Source organism: Glycine max, chromosome 15, assembly GCF_000004515.6.
Source record: "Glycine max cultivar Williams 82 chromosome 15, Glycine_max_v4.0, whole genome shotgun sequence".
NCBI classification, from domain to species: Eukaryota; Viridiplantae; Streptophyta; class Magnoliopsida; order Fabales; family Fabaceae; genus Glycine; species Glycine max.
Genome location: NC_038251.2, coordinates 1 through 19,865, shown reverse-complemented (window position 1 = coordinate 19,865; position 19,865 = coordinate 1). Strand labels below are relative to the sequence as shown.

Sequence of the window (19,865 nt, the reverse complement as noted above, 5' to 3'; positions counted from 1 at the left end):
ATTTATTATTTTGAATTTGAACTAATTTGAATTGACTAATTAAAATAAAATCAATGATATTTAATTAATATTGAATGAATATGAAATTGTTATATGATATTTTTCTTATCGAATAAAATCTTCTTTTATTTTTATAAACACTTTTTTTAAGTGTTTAGGAGAGTTTACGAAATTTATTATAATTTATTCATTCATAAATGATTTTAAACTTATTTCAATAAGTTTTTAAAATAACTTATGAAAATATGTTACTATTATTTGCAAATTGACCTGAAAACAATCCCGCTTGGATTTTCGTGACTCCCTCGAACGCAATACCTAATAATACAATATACCTCGATCTGAAAACAATCTCGTTCCCCCTCACCACGCAAAACCCCGTCGTTCCCTTCATTGCGCCAACCGTGGTTCTCAGCAACACCGCCAGCCGCTCTAGAGGTGATGAAAAGGATTGCTGAAGAGGTGATGTCACAGAACCATGAGAAGGCATCTGTTCAACGAAAAAAAAGGGAAAAGTACAGTTGAAGAGGTGATGTCACATTTGGGGTTTGCCTTTTGATGTGAATTTTTAACCTTAAATAACAACTTTGGTTCTTGCTACTCATTGGTTTTTGGTTGCTTGTGATATTAACCTCACTTACTCTCCACTGCAATATCTAGGCCTTTAACCTGTTTTGGATGATATACTTCCCAAGAAGTCCCCTCCTGTAGTTGCTAAATGGTTTGATTGTGTGGTTCTTTTTGCCTGCATTTTGTTGTGTCATATCTTCTGTTATCCCCTTGTTCTTGTAGTCAGAACCATCTCAATATGGTTCTTGTGAACAATGTGCCTTTGTTTTTCTGTGTCTGTGATGGACCATAGATGCCCACCTTGCCACTTCTCCATCAATGTAAATTTTATAGTTGTTGCATATTTTTCCGGTATCTATTTTGAATGCATAGTGCATACCTTTTATGTAATGCATAATAAACTAATGTACGATGCAGCTGACTTTGGGTCCAACCTTTACGATGAAAAGGATATTGAAATGCGTTATATGGGAAAATTATTGTTGCTTGTTTATTTACTTATTTATTTTGTAGATCGAAATATAATGAAAAAGTTACTGGTTGACCGTGGTGCAATTAGATTTGTCTTGGCGGGTGCAAACATAATGTGTCCCGGTCTTACATCTCCTGGGGGTGTTTAGGATGAGGATGTAGGGGCAAAATGCCCTGTGGTACTGTCCTTATATTCTTCCTGAATGATTATAATGCACAATTTTTCTAGTGACTTTATATTAACCTTCATCTCATCATGTATTTATATGATTTCAGGCCATCATGGCTAAAGGAAAACAGCATTCTCTTGCTATTGGCTTTACAAAAATGTCAACAAAAGACATGTAAGAAACTTGTATTATCTCATCTTTTTTATTGGGCAGGAATGTTGAATGAAATAAATATAAATTTTATCACTAATAAACAGAGACTCTGTCAGATATTCCCTCTTTTATTATTTTATTCTCTTCCTAATTCATAAACATGCAAGTAGGGGCATGGTTGGGTCGGGTTGGATTGACTGGAAAATGAGACCAAACTGATTAAAAAGCTTTTGTTTGGGTTTGTTTGGACTTGGCAAATTTTTAAGGACAAACCAAACCAACTCAATCAAACTCAGCTTGGTTCATGTATGATCACGGGGTTGACATATTTTAATATATTTTAAAATAAATATTGTAACAATAAAAATTAGGAAAGAAATAAGATCTACATATTGCAACATACAACCATGTCACCCCTCAGCACAATACCCTCATCTGCTGTTGACCGACACCAACAAGCATCCCACGTTGCTGCTCTCCTTGCATTGTCATCAACTGTGCCATACAACAAAAACTACTTACCTGTTAGATGCACTTGATCGCAAGCCTGAGACTGGTGCATCTCAAGTTCTTGACATCAGCACCGGCCAACTTGTAACCTTTTTTTTATGCTTAGCCAAAATATATAATATATTCATAAAATAGTACCAGAGGTACTGGTCAAACAGATTTTAGAATACAATTCATAGGTAGTTAGCAACAAGCATTGTGATTATGCGAGCTGAAAACTACCATTGATAGATAAAATTACAGAAAAGAAGCCTACATTCCTATGGTCTTGTCCAACAAAAGCCATCTTTGAGATTTGAGGACCACTTGTTGAAGTGAGATGTGAAGTTCTTTTCAAAGCATTTGAGCCATGACCATAGTAAAAACATTACGTCATCCATTATTTTCTGGGCGTTGAATGAGGCATTGGAGAAAATGATGCTGTCTCGGTGCTTCCAAGTAGTGTACGTCAGAGCTAACCACCACTGCTGCCATCTCTTTGCCTGCAATCCTTCGAAAACTCCATGAAAATGCTGAAGAAAATGCTAACTCGGTTGATGTGGGAAAACCCCCACTAGATTCACCCAAGCCATCGATTCCCACCATAGAGGGATAATTTTGCTGCAATGAAAGAATAAATGACTTGCGCTCTCATCTGCCAATCTGCAAAAAGGGCATAAGTAATCCTGTAACTCTACCCGCTTCTTTTTCAAATTGTCTCTGGTTGACAATCTATCTTTGATTAACCTCCAAACAAACATAGCCACTTTTGGTGGTACCTTGAGCTTCCATAATTCCCTGAACCCTCCATCCTGACCCTCTGGTGGTATGCCTTCTCTAATTACTCTATATGCACTCCTAGCTGAATAGCAGCCGCTTGGCTCCACCACCCAAATCCACTGGTCATGCGAATCCGGTCTGATTCTGGTCCCATCAATTTCTTGCAAGAAAGCGACCGCCAGGTCAATCTCGTTATCAAACAATGGTCTCCTCCATTGAAATTGTCACTCCCACCCTTTTTCATTAAAGACTCCTAATTGCTGAATGAGTTGATGTTGCTGAGTCGATATGGTGTACAATCTTGGATACTTTTCTGATAGTTTGGTCTCTCCAATTAACCACCTGTCCTCCCAGAATTTAATCTTGTCTCCGCGCCTAACCTTCCACAAAGTCGATCTGCCCAACTGCTGCCCTTGATGAGTGATTTGATTTATCGTCTTGAGTTCCCTCCACCATAAGGATTCTAAACTAGCCCTTGGGACTGCATCTAGATTCCTCCAACCTCCATACTTTGATTCAAGTATTTTTGTCCAAGTCTCCCCCTGATTCTGGACCAAATCCCATTTCCACTTTCCCAACAAAGATATATTGAACGAGGTGATATCTTTGACTCCCAATCCACCTTCTTCCTTTGGCAAGCAAACCTTATCCCATCGGACCCTATCAATCTTTTTTTGATCAGCTGCACCATCCCATAAAAAATTCCTCTGTAATCTAACTAGCTTGTCAACCACCTGTTTAGAAACCCTGAAAAAAGAGAAAAAATAGATCAGAATGGATGTTAGCACTGAATTTATGGGAGTTACTCTCCCCCCAAAAGACAAATGTCTTTGCTTCCATCTCGCTAATTTTCTCTCACATTTAGTGATTATAGGTTCCCAAGTCTGACATCTTCTAGGATTGGCAATCCAATATGATTGCCTAGATATGAGAACGGGAAAGACATCAAGCTACAATTGAGGTAATTGGAAGCATCATGAGTCCACTGATTCGACAGACCAAAGGCCCTGCAATTACTTTTAGCAAAGTTTATCTTTAGCCCCGATACTAGCTCAAAAGCACGAAGCATTGCTTTGATGGCTCTTACATTCTCCATAGTTGCCTCTCCCAAGAATATAGTATCATCTACATACTGGAGCAGGCTAACTTCAACCTTATTTGAGCCCACTAAAAATCCCCTGTAGAGCCCTCTGTCAATAGCCTTTGACATTAATCCGCTCAATCCTTCGGCTGTGATGTTGAATAGGAGAGGTGATAATGGGTCTCCTTGCTTGAGCCCTTTCTGTGGTAAGAACTCGGATGAAGGACTTCTGTTTACCAAGACCGAAATCGAAGTTGATTTTAGACATGCAAGTATCCATTGGATCCACCTCGAGCCAAAGCCCAATCTCCCCATCATATAACTTAAGAACTCTCAGGACACCGAATCAAACGCCTTCTCGTAGTCAACCTTGAAAACAATGCAAGGTTTTTGGCATCTTTTAGCCTCTTCGACTACCTCGTTTGCAATCAACACGCTGTGGAGCATGTGTCTGCCTTTTATGAATGCTGATTGTCGTTCGTTGATGATGCCATGCATTACCTTCTTCAGCCTATTGGCCAACACCTTAGCAAAAATCTTGTAAGTACATCCTATTAGTGAGATAGGCCTGTAATCATTCAGCACCTAAGGGTCTGTTACCTTCGGGATTAGGGCTATAAAAGATGCATTTAAACCTCTCGGGAAGTCTCCGTTAACATGGAACTCATCAAAGAATTTGAGAAAGTCTGATTTGATGACATCCCAGAATTGCTTGATGAATTTAAAGTTAAGCCCATTCGGGCCTGGACCTTTATCACTTTTGCAACTTCATACGGCCCTTTATCTCCTCCTCCTGAAATCGTTCTACTAGCATGTCATTTTGTTGAGAAGTAATGGTTTTGAAACTAATTTCGTCCAGTTTTGGCTTGTCATAGTCAGCTTCCTGAAATCTCTGAGAAAAGAACCTCCTAACTTCCTCTTTAACTGCTGCCAGCTCATCCTTCCACACTCCATTCAGACCATTGGATCTCCGCCTGGAATTTATCAACAAGTGGAAATATCTCGAGTTACAATCTCCTTCCTTAATCCACCTGGATCTGGCCTTCTGTCTCAATACTGACTCATGAGTTTGAGTTGCCTTCCATAATTGTTGTTGAAGCTGTTTTCTAAGAGCCCGTTCATTATCTTCCAACTGCCTGTCTGCTGTTGCTTCTTCCAATATATTTAATTCTTCCTCTATCTTCTTAAATTTGCTGAAGATGTCTCCATATTGATCTCTGTTCCATGTCTTTATCTTCTATTTAAGAGCTTTGATTTTCTCTTTTAGTACATATCCCCCCACCCGCTCTGAGGATTAGCCGACCAACCATTGATAACCACTTTCTTGAAGGATTTATCGGGTAGCTAGCAGTCTAGAATTCTCAATGGTTTTGGGCCCCAATCGACGTTTTTAGATCTGAGCAAGACAGGACAATGATCCGAGAAATTCCTGACTAGCGCAGATTGAACGGACCCAGGCCATTTGGCAAGCCATTCGGGAGAAACCAGGAATCTATCCAGCTTGCTTTTAGTCGAGCCATTCGGTCTGAACCAAGTGATTTTCTTTCCCACTCAAGGCGCTTCTTCTACCTCCAGCTCCTCGATCCAATTGTTGAATTCCACAATGCTTCCATCCAGCAACCCCCTTTGAGAAGATCCTATTCTCTCTACAGGTGACCTAACATTGTTAAAGTCCCTTAAGATACTCCAATATCCGCTCGGGTTTTGGTTTTTCAACTAAGAGACATTGTCCCATAGGACCCTTTTTCTTGAATATTGCATGGTGAGTAGATGTTAACAACATGAATAGTTTGCGACTCTTGGCCCCATTTCCCAGACAACAATATGAATCTGGCTCCGACAAATTTGCTCTCCACTGTTGGATCAAGTGGCCTCGGAATAATTAAGAAGGGGAGATTGAATTAATTATTAATGTTTCTTGACTAATTAAAATTTTTCCTTCTTAATATTACTAGATTCAATTAGGCTTTATTACTAAGTTATGAGAAAGTAAATAACAGAAACAATAACTTAGACAAAAGTAAAGCGGAAATAAAAAATGCACATCGAAAAAGTAAAGAGTGTAGGGAAGAAGGAAACACAAGATTTATACTGGTTCGGCCACAACCCGTGCCTACGTCCAGTCCCCAAGCAATCCACGGTTTTTGAGATTTCCAATAACCTTATAAAATCCTTTTCAAGCAAAGAGCCACAAAGGATGTCCCCTCCTTTGTGCTCAGTGTAACACCAAGTGGATGTACGCTCCACTTGAACTGATCCATAAGAGATGTACCTTCTCTTGTTCTCAGTATTACAACCCAAGTAGATGTACTCTCTACTTGTACCACAAAGGATGTACGTTCCAATGTGTTAAGACAAAGATATCTCAGGCGATTAGTCCTTTGAAATCTTTGTAGGGTGAAACAAAAGATATTTCAAGCGGTTAGTCCTTTGAATTTTTTTGTATAGAGGGAGGAGGAAAGAATCAAAAGAATTCTCAGACGGTTAGTTCTTTGAATTCTTTTGGCAAGAGGGAGAAGGAATGAATCAAAAGAATTCTTAGACGATTAGTTCTTTAAATTCTTTTGGCAAGAGGGAGAAGGAATGAAGAAGAAGAATAACACAAGTTTTTGACCAATGAACTTTTTTTGATAAAGAAAGTATTGAACACAAACTCTTAGAAGAATGTTTTGAATGAATGAAAGAAAGCTCTCTTTGAATGAAAGGAATCTGAAAATTCTCTCTTCTAAAATTTGTGTCATGGTCACATATTTATAGTAATTTGATGACTCAAGTTAAAGTTTGTGACTCTTGGCAATTTCTTTAAAACTAGTCACTTTAAAAGTTTTGACTCTTTTGAAAACTAGTCACTTTAAAAGTTATGACTCTTTAAAAAATCTTCAAAAACTAGTCACTTTAAGAATTGTGACTTTTGGTAATTTAATTTTCAAAACAAGTCACTAATAATCGATTACCATTGTAGTGTAATCGATTACACATCAACAGATGTGACTCTTCATGTTTAAATTTAAAAATCAAAACGTTTAGAAACACTGGTAATCGATTATACAAGTTTGAAATTGTTTTATCACAAGTTGTGACTCTTGAAATTTAAAATCTAACGTTTTAAAACATTGGTAATCGATTACATGCTCATGGTAATCGATTACTGCTTTGTAAATCAGTTTGAAAAGAATGTTGGCTACTGGTAATCGATTACTGCTTTCTGGTAATCGAATACCAGAGAGTAAAACTCTTGGTAAAAGATTTTTCTTTGAAAAATTCTTTTGGACAAATTGGGCTATTGAATCTTTTTTTTTGAAAAAATCTTTTTATACTTATCTTAATGCTTTTCTTGAAGTTCTTGTATATCTTGAGTCTTCTCTTGAATCTTCACTTTAATCTTGAATCTTGATTGAACGACTCTTTGATTCTTGATACTTGCTTGACTATTGATTCTTGACTTGAGTCTTTGGCATCATCAAAATAAACTTGAAAAGCATTGCTTCCACATCCACCTTAAGAGATTTCTCATTCCAAACACAGAGAATTCCACCAGCAGAATTGGCTGATGGATATGACTCCCAACTGAATTTGGAGTTGCCCCATAAAGCCTGGCACAATAATTTATTAATACTCTCTATTTTTGTTTCTTGAATGCACAAAAGATCAATATGGTTCTCATTGACCAGCCTTCTGATTGCCGGCCATTTAATTCCCCTCCCTAACCCCCTTATGTTGTATGAGATGATGTTCATGGGGTCTGTGCGTAACTCCCTGCCTGGCTACCTGTTCTTCATCTCTATCCTCCATGTCCTAGAGCTGTTGAACAAAATTCCTTTGTGAAGGGCCTGTTGTCAACCCCAGTTCGATGATTATGTTCCATACATTTTCTGCATGAAGATCTTGAGTTTCCGCTTGGTTGTGTTTTTCAAGTTTTTTGGGTGATGGGGACTGATCTGATTGCGTTTGTTGATCAACTGGTCCGCTACTATCCTGAATTTGCAAATTTGGTTCAGTGCCAGGATGCACTGGGCTTGAGATAGCTTGCTTCGTGATGACCCCAGCTTTATGGGCTTTGCTGCTTTTGATACCCCCTTTCTGTGAATATACCAGCCACGAAGTGCTGAGCGCTTATTATGATGATGTTGGGCCTTTTTTGTGAGGAGAAACTACCTTAGGGGGGTGTTAATAGCGTGGCCCAAGTCCATTAATCCCATATCCTCCTTGTCATGTGCCAATGGTATGGATAATTTGAAATTGCCCAGGTCAGCCTCATTCACTTCTCCTTCTTCACCTTCAACGTTCATTGTCCCCTTGCCATTTACATTTTCATGTAAGCTGTCTCGAATGACAGCTAACGCGCTTCCCGAGGTCCCCTTCATCTCCTTTTTTGTGCATCTCTACTACCAGCTCCTCTGCCTCTGCTGTGTTACGCCTCTACATGTGCTGTTTGGAGGTCTGCGCAGTATCCGAGGTTTGGACGACCCATCGAACAATAGCTTTGTCTTTTAATCAGTATTTATGCAGAGTGAATCTGCTACAAATAAGGAAAATAAATCTCCCATAATCAGGAAACAAATCTCCCATAAACAGAGATAAAATAAAAACGAAATGCAATAAATAAGATAAAAACTTCCTAAAAATATCTGATCTGATTTGGTTCAGATTTATTTCCCCTAAATTGAATCCCACAAATCTGGACAGAATCATTACTAGATTTAACAGAACCCCTGCTAAGTTTAGTGCCTACCTCCTGTTTGATTTATGTCCCATAACGAACTTTCCACCTGCCCACATTATTTACCACAACTGCATATCCCTATCAAATCCCACCTTCAAAAACTTTCTCTGAAACACCAAAATGTCTCATTTTTCATGAAAACACTCACTGCATCAACCCCTTCCACATTACCCTCATATCCCCCACCTACTCAATTCAAGGAGTTATTACCTTTCGCCCTCACACCCCTCACTTAAGAAAAAATAGGCATTTATCTCAAGGTGGAAACACATCAGTAATGGCTCAATTGGGTTAAATCCATACAGCCTCTATGCATATGATTCTGTTTGGATGATTGCTGAGGCACTCAAATTGTTTTTTGATCGGAATGGTACCATTTTATTCTCTAACAATACAAATTTAAGTGGTACGAGATTTCAAGGACACAGGGTGGGAATGGGACTTCAAGTGGCAGAGACCATTATTTGACAGTGAGATAGATATGGCGGTCTCATTTATACAAGAAGTTGAGGGGTACAAAATCCAGTCTCATATTGGTGATCAGTGGGTGTGGGCGGCAGATCCTAGTGGCCAGTATTCGATTAGGAGTGCCTATAGTGTGCTTAGAGAGGACATATCAGAGGAGGCCCAGGATGGAGAGTTCAAGGAATTATGGAAGCTTAAGGTCCCACCTAAAGTGGCTGTGTTTGCATGGAGGTTACTCAAAGATAGGCTACCAACCAGAGATAACTTGAGAAGGAAGCAAGTTGAGTTACATGAATATTTGTGTCCTTTCTGCAGAACAATGGAGGAGAGTGCATGTCACCTGTTTTTTCATTGCAGGAAAGTACTTCCAGTATGGTGGGAATCGCTGTCTTGGGTGAATCTGGTGGGTGTCTTCCCACATATCTTTGTTTTTTATTTTTTTGTTTAAAAGTTTGTTCTAAGCTTTGTAAAGTACAAGTCTTATGCTGTCTCCACTTTCACTTTCTGGTTGTTGTTATTATGGTGCTCGTTCTATATGTCAAATGATGCCCAATTAGTATTTTGTCCATATAACTACATCAATAATCCAGTCATTTGAGTACCAATGGAAGTGGATATTAAAGGAGGCATGGTTATTCTTGACGAAGCTTAGTGAGTTGCTCTTCTCTTTCTATTTAGTTGGCAAGTCAATGAAACAGTTCTAAAAGTCCAGTTAAATTGAACTTGCTTTATTTTATTTTTAAAAAATAATATATGGATTCTGGATGTCTTTCACAAACCATCAGTTGTATACTATCCAACGTAGAGCTGAATGACAAATTTGTATAGTTTGGTAATAGTTTATTCCTTTTTTTCTTTGTGAAATGATCCTCACATGCTTACACTTTGCAGCAATATGGAGGACATTGCTCGGGATGCTGGCAGTGTGGATATCGAAGATGTTTTGTATAGTATGTTATGAACCTTACAACTTTTATTTTCACTGTCTCTAATTATTATAGCTTTTATTTTCATTGTTACTAATAATGATGCTTAACTATATAGTCATACCTTTGAAAGAACTACAAATGGAGCTCCAACAACTCTGCTCTATTAATGCCTGCAATTTACCAACCACTATATGAAATGGCCCAGGTAATAGGATTGTATATTGGGTTTGAAATGTTTGACTTATGAGTTTATCCTCAGTGATTGTATATCTTTAAGGAGTGCGGCACTTGTGATTTTCAGCACTATGTCGTGGAAAGTTAAGGATTTTGTCATTCTTTATGCCTCTTTTGAATATTAATTTGTGAAGCATTTTTCATTTTTGTAATTTGGATGTTGAGGCTCTAGAATGTTCTAGTAATAGGGTTTAGGGTAAAACAAGCTAGAAAATGTAATTTTCAGCACTGTCCAGGAAATTTAAGGATTGTAATTCTTTATGCCTCATTTTATTATTAATTTGTGAATGCTTTTTTCATTTTTGTAATTTGGATGTTGAGGCTTCATAATTTTCTAGTAATAGGGTTTAGGGGTTAGGGGTTAGATGGGTTTTCTTTGTCATTATAAGTAATTAATATAATTAAGTTAAACAAAGTGTTGATTTTTAACCGCCACAATCTATTTTAAGAAAATTTTCAAAATTTTATATCATGCTTCATCTCTACAACAAACAATCGATTGAGATTCAATTCATAAAAAATCTCAAAATAATTAGATTTTTAAAATTTCATAAATAGATAAAGATTCTCATCAAATAATGAAATTTTCAGCCACACGTAGTAGATCATCCATATATCCTGAACCCACAGATGGTAGAACAAAGTGAGCATAATAGACTCATTATGATCACTGTAAGATGGACAATGAAAATCTCCAAGTCTAGCTCCCACATTCTTTCTCATAAGATTATCCCCATTAAGAAGTATATTCCTCGTAAGCCTCCAAGAAAAATATTGATCTTTGGTGGGACTTTGAGCTTCCAAGTTTGGACCAAAATATCATCACTGGAAGATCCAAACTTTTGTTCAACTAAAGCCAAGTATTGGCTCTAATCGAAAAAAATCCCAGTTTGGTCCAAAACCCAATTCCATGAATCTGACCTATCCTTTTCTAAAGATACACCTCTCACTAACACCACAAGCCTATCTACCATTTCCTCTTCTCACACAAACCACTCCCTCCTTCATGAGAAATCCCACCTCCACACTCCCTCAAACCACACACGATACATACTCCTCTTTTTGTGAAGAATTCAAATATAATCTAGGAATTTTATTTACCAAGCTTGATCTCCCACCCAAATATCACTCCAAAATTTAGTGTTGTTCCCCCTCCGTACTTTCCTTCTCACCATATCATCAAACCATTTTAAATTACAACACCCTCCACAAATTTTACACAAATCTCTCTGCCAGAATGAAGCATGTTGAGTTGCTTCCTCCCTCTTAAGCCTCTTCCACCTTCCATATTTTGTAACTAATACCTCACTTTGCACCCCTCCTTTCTCACTCAAAAATCCCATCTCCACTTAGCCAAAAAAGCCTCATTGAAGAGGAAAATATGTTTTATTCCAAGACCTCCCATGTTTTTAACCCACAAATTGATATCACATTTTTGAATAATAATAATAATAATAATAATAATAATAATAATAATAATAATAATAATAATAATAATAATAATAAAAGAATTGTCAATAATTAGAATAATTACCTACAATATAATGAATTAAAAACATAATTATTAATTAAAGTAACATAATTATATGTATTTTTATTTTAGTATTTAAATGGATTGATTGATTCGATTAAATTTTATTTTAAAAGAATCATAAATAAATCATAACATTTATTATTTTAAATTTGAACTACTTTGAATTAACTAGTTAAAGTAAAATCAATAACATTTAATTAATATTGAATGAATATGGAGTTATTATACTCATTGGTGAAATCTTCTTTTATATATACATAGTAGAATGGTAAATTATTTTCAAAAAGTGTTTAAGAGAGTTTACAAAAATTATTATAATTTATTTATTTATAAAAAGTTTTAAAATTATTTCAATAAGCTTTTTAAAATAACTTAAGAAAATGTTTTATTATTATTTGTAAATTGAAAACAATCCGCTTTCATTTTCATGACTCCCTCCAACGACACTACCTTATACAATATTCGGCTTCTGCTTTCTCTCCCTCTGCATCTTTGTTTTTCGTACCATATGCCTCTGTCGGCAAGTTTCTTCAAAGGATTCCACGATGCCAGATTTGGTGAACCTATCTCTCTCCGCGGCTCTCAAACTCTCTCATTGCTCCTCCGATGATGCCCTTGACGTTCCTGTCAAATCCCTAACCAATGGCTTCGGTTCCGAACCTGCCTTCGAACCTCGGGTTTTGAAGCGCACTCGTGGCTCCCTGGATCGGGTCAAGAAACCCCCCACCGCCGATAAGGCCTTCCAAGATCGCCTTAAAGATCCTTTTCTAGTTGGCGCTCCCAAGATGGTATTTTTTTAACAATCTTTAAATTACTGATTAATGGATTCGGCATGTAATTGACTGTTTTTGTTTTAACTGATAATGGATTTCATTTAATTGTTTGTTATGTGTCTGGGTTGAGGGTGAATGTTGTTTTGTTGCCATATTATTTACCTGGAGATGATGAGCTCTTGTGTTCTGTTCGAGGAAGTGACGCGTGCTACCATTCTGAATGTGCAAAAGAAGCTGTTGGGTCTTCCACTCTGAAAAGATTCAAGTGTCCACTACATGTAGGTTTTTAGTGACATGACCCTCACTTCCTTAATGCACTGATTTGCCTTTGCACATGAATTTACATGTATTGGCTCCTACTTTATACACAGTCTTAAAATTAAAACCGCATTTCATGGGCAGCTCATATATTAGTAGTATTGTTGTGCTCTATTATGTGAATTATGGTTTCCTTTTGATTAATGCAATTTATAGAAGATTAATTGGATACTAAATGTATCATTTAGCTTATATTTAAAACAGGGAGCGAATGTTAGATTATTTGTGTCATCTGATGAACTTGGGGTGGTATGAACACATGTGAAAGCAGAGATCGATCACAAGTTCTAAACTTTTTATGTGTGTAAAACTTATGAATAATTCCCACTTAGCAAGAGCTTATTGAATCAAGCTATTTACCCAACACCCAACAACGTCCACACTCCACAGTCTTTTTTGTTTATTTTGTCCTCCTTGTCTTGCCATATTCATATTATGTCCTTAAATGAACAGGTATGCTTCATTTGCAAGAAAAAGAAGCAGTTTTGGTGCGTTAGGTGTAAAGTAGTTTTCCATAGTAAATGTGCAGCATGGTCAGATTCAGTGTTGCAACTAAAAGATCATCCTGGGCATACTGTTTGCTGGAGGCATCCTTATGATTGGCACTTGGATTGGAAGGTCAATTTTTTCTTTTCACCATAATGTTTTACTGTTATTGTTTATTGATTATACTGCAAATTGCTGTATGCCCTTCCATTAGATTCCCACCCACATTCAAATTTAGTTATTTGTTGTGCTTGGGATATCTATTTTTTGTTTCTTTCTTTACGTTGTGATGTCTTTCCTTTTATAAGCTTATTTGATGATGTTTGATGTTTACATCGACTTAGTTGTCACATCTGCAATATACTTCATAAGGTTTTACTGCTTCTAATTGGATTGATATATTTGTAGAATATTTCTCACTAGATTTAGGTATCTCTTTTCAAAGTTTTATTTTTTGATTGGTATTTTTCATTGATTAGGTTGGCTGACAGGAATGTTGTATTTGTTGGATGAGTAGCCTGATGCTTCGACAAGTGACATTTCTGTAAGGCTTATGAAAAATGTTTTACATCTACTGGACTTATGTATATATCTTGTGCCGACCCTTTGCTATATATTTGGCATTATGGATATCTGTTGTAAAATGAATATTATATAGCATGTTTGAGAAAGAAAGGAACTTGTAATATTAAATTAATACAAATTCTGAAGGACTCTGTATTACAACGACTTTGATTGCTCATCATATATACTGGTTCCTTGTATGTTTGAGTGAGTCAAACCAGCTATTTACATAAGACTTTTTGTAATTTTGTTAATATCAATTTTGAAAGATTTCTTACCCCACCTTTTTCCAGGAAGTATTTTGTCAATTGCCTCTTCCATTTATCAGTGAAGAATTTAAGATTGACTTCATTTGGAAAGACATGGACGCTAAGATGGAGCAGCCACTACCATAGTACACATCAGATGCAATATCCTACATGTTTTCTTGTTATCTTGTGAAACTACCATATTTAATAAAATTAAAATTAGTGTAGCCCTTTTAGAATGCTAAGTAAAAGAACTTTAACCTTCAAAAATTACATCTTAAAAATTTAATTAAAAAAATAAAAAATATCACATAGGTCCGTAATCATTCAAACCTAATTCTAGATGAAAAACTAGTAAATTATAAGTTTATAGGCGGTGAAAAATATACAAAAAATGATAAAAAATAAATTTGAACTGTAGTAATTTTAGAAGGATGAAAAAATATTTCAGCATTTTATTTATAAAAAAAATCACAAAAAATGAATAAATAAAGTCAATATCTCAACTATATGTGAATTTAATATATATATATATATATATATATATATATATATATATATATATATATATATATATATATATAAATATTTATTTATAAGTAACTATAAAAAATCTTTAAATATTTAAAGTAAGAAAAATATTTTTTAAAAAATGTGTAAAAATATTCATAATGGTTGGTTTACTATTTCAAATAATATGGATGTTAACTACACTTCATCTATAAGACACTTTTTTTAACATTCTCTTTACAATTATTAAAATTTATTGAAAATTAATAATTTTGATGAGACCTAACATTACTAATATTTTTTGTACAATTTAAAAATTAATAATATATGAATAACAATTAGGGTGGATATGAATTCCCTTTTTTCACAGATTTCTCCATGGGTTGATATAGTTGACAACATGTTTTGTGAGATTGTCATTCTTTTAATGCTTGTTTGTCTTGATCCTTTTGTAGGCTTAATTTGGGTTATTTGGTGTTGTTGTTCCAAGGTTTGAAGATGTTTATTTGGGGCGTTGAGGATCTTTATCCTTTGTTTGTCATATTAACATTGTTGTGTTCTCAAAGAAAATGGAAAGCTACTTTCCGGACTTGATCAAGATTTAATTTTTGAAAACTAATTTGCTTTATTTGTTGTGTATTTTTGAAGTCACTGTTCTCTCTCTTTGCATATTTTCTTTCTCTCTATCTCTAATGGTATTTTAACCTATAATTATATAATTTTGTTATTTTGTTTTCCTGTTTGTTCTCTATTTTATCAAGAGTTTCGTCTGCTAAGTTACTTAAGTTGAAGGGCCGAAAACTTGAAACATGATTGTTTAACAGTTGTCTCGTATAATAATCTTTGCAGCTTCTTTATATCAAGATTTTTGTCTTAAAAAAGTGGAAGCACATAAAGATGCCTGATGCTTTGAAAAGGTGGTTATCGTGGTGCATGGTTTAGATGCAAGGTATAAATTCTTCCTTCTCTAAATTTGTTTTATTGTGATAACATGCAAAGCATAGGAACCTAAATAAGAAAAGAATTTTTGGATCGGCATTGGCTTCTTATGAGACACTTTTATCAAATGTGCATTAGTAAAAAGTAAAAACCAATTATTTGTGGTTCTTTCTATCAATTGTTAAATTGCAACCATTTTATAACAATATACTATAATATGGTTATGACATTGTGTAGTTCTCATGGCTGCTGCAGTGATAGCAAGAGGTATGGTGGGGAAAGCAGTACTTATTCTTTTTTTTTAACACAACAGATTCTGATTGTTCAGACTTCAGTGACTATTCCCTTGCATTGAGTGTTCATTAAATGTGGTTACTACAAGTATTCTTATATCTTTCGCAAACTCAAACCCATGACTTGAATAAGATATCTTTGATTGAACACTTCTACCAAATTTTGTGACAGACTCTGCTGTGAACAAACTATTTTGGTTTTCTTTGGTAGCCTGTCTATTTAGAGTCTCATTCTTTGTTTTCATCTTTTTCTCCAATTATTTCATCTGTTTCCTTGTCTGTTCTCTCTATTTTTTTTTATATTCTGTAAGAGATACTCATTCCTTTGTTTTTTGTGTTTATCAATTCCTATGTGTTCTAAGTCTCTACTTCTCTTTGTTCTCTGTTCTGTTCTTTTTGATTCAGGATTAGTCATTCTCTGAAAGGGTTTGGGGTTGAGGGTTTCGGGTTAAATTTATAATTTTCACACAATTATTAAAGAGTAAGATATATCTTTGTTCACAGGGAGATTTTTATTAAGTTTCCGGTATATTTTGATTTTTTTTAAGAGAATAGTTTTTTAGTAGGAAGAAGACCTTTTTTGGTGAATATTAACACCTTTATAATTACTACTTCCATCAAATAATAATTATCTATAAAAGCTACACCAGTTTAACTCAATCATAATTTAGTTCTTAAAAAAGAAAAGGTTTGTATTATGATATAAACTGACCCATGAACTTTCTTATAGCTCTGGACCATGGTTATGGGTTAATAAACCTTTGATTTTTGTGAATGATCAATTCATGTAAATATTCATTTCTTGTTTGTGCAAGCTCCCTGCTGTTTTATTTTTTCCCCTAAGAAAAAGTAGTACATGTGGCAATTAAAATGCTTTTCTTTACCCCTGTTGTCTTGTTTTATAGCCTCATATCAATCAGTATATTGATCCTCCTTTTATTTTATAACTTATTTTTGCGTTTTATATGTGTGTTCTTTTGATGCTGATTGCCTTCAAAAGGTCTTGCAATGTGTGAATGAGGTGCATTCTCTTTGTAGTGTGCTTGGGTTGGATTTTGGTCAGACCGTGGGTGATGTTCACCCAAGTTTGCATGGGACTCAGGTGGAACAGTCGACTAATATTAGCAATAGCACATTGGAAGGTCTAGAGCAGGCCATTCTCAAGTTAAAAATAGAAAGGAAAACTAGAATTTCAGAAGGTGATTTTTCTGCAGTATACTTAATTGCTTTTCGTTTGATTGATTGTTGTAATTTCTTCCCTTCCTTTAAAAGTACACTATTTTTAAAAATGCAGCTGAAGGATGTTGTAGCAAAACTATTTGAACTTTGGAATTTGATGGACTCTTCAAAAGAAGAGAGAAACTGTTTTATGAAGATTACTTCTATTGTTGAAACCTGAGAATCAGAAATCACTGAACGAGGTGTTCTTTCAATAGAAATGATAGAGAAGGTCTGGAAGCTTCTTTCAGTTCCCTCTCCCTTTGTTTTTATTATTTTTTCATTCTTTGCAATTTATTCTGTGGAGATGGAGCTCCTAGACTGAAAATTCCTTTTTTAGGATTCAACAGAAGTGGACAGGCTTGCCAAACTAAAAGCAAGCAGAATGAAAGAACTTGTTTTTAAGAAGAGGTCAGAGTTAGAGGAAATATGCAGATTGACTAATATTGAACCAGATCCAAGTATTGTGGCCGAGAAAGCTAGTGCATTAATAGATTCTGGTATGTTCGTGTGCATTAATAGATTATTTACCTATAACCTCCTCGTAGCTTATGTTTCAGAACGACTTTCTTCTGCTACATACTTTTGTTTTTCAACGCTTTTAAGAAGCTAACAAAAATAAGGGATTATTTCTCTTAAACAAGTTGAGCCAAACACATATTTAGTACTTCTTTAAATCTTTTTTTTTTCTTTTCAAGATTTACCTGGAAATAATCTGAGTATCTGACATTATGCAATGGTACTGTTTTTTGTATAGGATTGGTGGATCCTTTTGAGCTATTAGCCAAAATCGAAGAACAGATCATTAAGGCAAAAGATGAAGTTTTGAGTAGAAAAGAAGTAACAGATAGGATTGATAAGTGGTTTGCTGCATGTGAAGAGGAGAATTGGCTTGACAAATATAATCAAGTAAGCCAGAAATTATATTTTATCATTTGTATAGCTTCATAATCACGCTGGTAGGACACAGGCCTGCCATGGTTTTGCCTTCTTTCTTTGTTTTTAGATCTCTTTATTTTCTTGCCCAAACTATTGTACTTTTATTGGAAGTTTCAAATGATATTGAATACATTGTATTTTTCATTAAAAAAAAGGTGATTCTTGCATGGATTAATCAAAAGATCACTTGCACCAGTACACCATAAAAAGTTGCATGTCAGATGAACTGAAGTGGACTACACCATAAAAAATTGCATGTCAGATGAATTGAAGTGAAAGTTGATGTAAAAATTGTTTGGAAAAGTGAATCCAAATATATCAAGATATTTATTAATCACAATTTTATTGTAAGCTTGAGTTTCCTGTTTGTATCTATGTGATTAGTTAGTATAATTGGTCTCACTTTATGCTGTGTATCTTGTTCAAACTAATTGTTATTAATTTAATTTCATTTATGGACAACTGTTATTGCTAGATCATTTAGTTTGTTCTCTGAAGTATTAAAAACAATTACAGGATGACAACCGTTACAATGTTGGGCAATGCAATCACATTAATCTTAAACGTGCAGAACGTGCTAGAATAACTATAGGCAAAATTCCAGGTTTGCTTTCATGAATGCCTATGAAACTATTCATTATTGACAGTGCCATTTGAACTTTTGAAGACAATATGTTTTCTTTCAGCTATAGTTGACAATCTTATAAACAAAACATTAGCCTGGGAAGACGAAAAGAAGGCATATTTTCTATATGACTGGGCGAGCTTTGAAGTGCTGTAATTAATTCTGGCTGTGTTCTCTATCTTGAAGCATTTTTTAATTAGGTAAATTTGATTGTCAATATTATCTGTAGGTATATGTGGGTGTCAATGCCATGCAACAGAAAGAGGAAGATAAGAGAGACAACAGACGGTAAATTTACTTGTCTATACACATTAGGGTTTAGGGTTTAGGGTTTAGGGTTTAGGGTTTAGGGTTTAGGGTTTAGGGTTTAGGGTTTAGGGTTTAGGGTTTAGGGTTTAGGGTTTAGGGTTTAGGGTTTAGGGTTTAGGGTTTAGGGTTTAGGGTTTAGGGTTTAGGGTTTAGGGTTTAGGGTTTAGGGTTTAGGGTTTAGGGTTTAGGGTTTAGGGTTTAGGGTTTAGGGTTTAGGGTTTAGGGTTTAGGGTTTAGGGTTTAGGGTTTAGGGTTTAGGGTTTAGGGTTTAGGGTTTAGGGTTTAGGGTTTAGGGTTTAGGGTTTAGGGTTTAGGGTTTAGGGTTTAGGGTTTAGGGTTTAGGGTTTAGGGTTTAGGGTTTAGGGTTTAGGGTTTAGGGTTTAGGGTTTAGGGTTTAGGGTTTAGGGTTTAGGGTTTAGGGTTTAGGGTTTAGGGTTTAGGGTTTAGGGTTTAGGGTTTAGGGTTTAGGGTTTAGGGTTTAGGGTTTAGGGTTTAGGGTTTAGGGTTTAGGGTTTAGGGTTTAGGGTTTAGGGTTTAGGGTTTAGGGTTTAGGGTTTAGGGTTTAGGGTTTAGGGTTTAGGGTTTAGGGTTTAGGGTTTAGGGTTTAGGGTTTAGGGTTTAGGGTTTAGGGTTTAGGGTTTAGGGTTTAGGGTTTAGGGTTTAGGGTTTAGGGTTTAGGGTTTAGGGTTTAGGGTTTAGGGTTTAGGGTTTAGGGTTTAGGGTTTAGGGTTTAGGGTTTAGGGTTTAGGGTTTAGGGTTTAGGGTTTAGGGTTTAGGGTTTAGGGTTTAGGGTTTAGGGTTTAGGGTTTAGGGTTTAGGGTTTAGGGTTTAGGGTTTAGGGTTTAGGGTTTAGGGTTTAGGGTTTAGGGTTTAGGGTTTAGGGTTTAGGGTTTAGGGTTTAGGGTTTAGGGTTTAGGGTTTAGGGTTTAGGGTTTAGGGTTTAGGGTTTAGGGTTTAGGGTTTAGGGTTTAGGGTTTAGGGTTTAGGGTTTAGGGTTTAGGGTTTAGGGTTTAGGGTTTAGGGTTTAGGGTTTAGGGTTTAGGG

The 19,865-nt window shown here is 35.6% G+C and overlaps 1 protein-coding gene across 15 annotated transcripts; it reads left to right on the top strand.

Moving 5' to 3' along the window:
- The first annotated feature begins 278 nt into the window (after nucleotides 1-278).
- Nucleotides 279-18,862, top strand: LOC100799982 (65-kDa microtubule-associated protein 6). Of its 15 annotated transcripts, XM_041010125.1 has the most exons (15): nucleotides 279-529; nucleotides 1,318-1,385; nucleotides 9,794-9,852; nucleotides 9,947-10,036; nucleotides 12,572-12,650; nucleotides 13,144-13,308; nucleotides 13,656-13,720; nucleotides 15,348-15,447; nucleotides 16,769-16,929; nucleotides 17,025-17,180; nucleotides 17,289-17,448; nucleotides 17,706-17,857; nucleotides 18,404-18,491; nucleotides 18,574-18,664; nucleotides 18,742-18,862. In XM_041010125.1, exons 10-15 carry the CDS (start codon nucleotides 17,169-17,171, stop codon nucleotides 18,839-18,841), a joined length of 603 nt encoding a protein of 200 aa, XP_040866059.1. In that variant the 5' UTR covers nucleotides 279-529; nucleotides 1,318-1,385; nucleotides 9,794-9,852; nucleotides 9,947-10,036; nucleotides 12,572-12,650; nucleotides 13,144-13,308; nucleotides 13,656-13,720; nucleotides 15,348-15,447; nucleotides 16,769-16,929; nucleotides 17,025-17,168; the 3' UTR covers nucleotides 18,842-18,862. The 15 variants fall into 15 exon arrangements, 8 of the variants coding, with proteins under 8 accessions (XP_040866059.1, XP_040866060.1, XP_040866061.1 ...); XR_005888886.1 differs by lacking the exons at nucleotides 17,706-17,857; nucleotides 18,404-18,491; nucleotides 18,574-18,664; nucleotides 18,742-18,862 and adding exons at nucleotides 1,084-1,220; nucleotides 8,842-9,553; nucleotides 14,034-14,134 and having other exon boundaries at nucleotides 17,299-17,440; XR_005888887.1 differs by lacking the exons at nucleotides 17,706-17,857; nucleotides 18,404-18,491; nucleotides 18,574-18,664; nucleotides 18,742-18,862 and adding exons at nucleotides 1,084-1,220; nucleotides 8,842-9,553; nucleotides 14,034-14,134 and having other exon boundaries at nucleotides 16,731-16,929; nucleotides 17,299-17,440.
- Nucleotides 18,863-19,865: the final 1,003 nt, after the last annotated feature.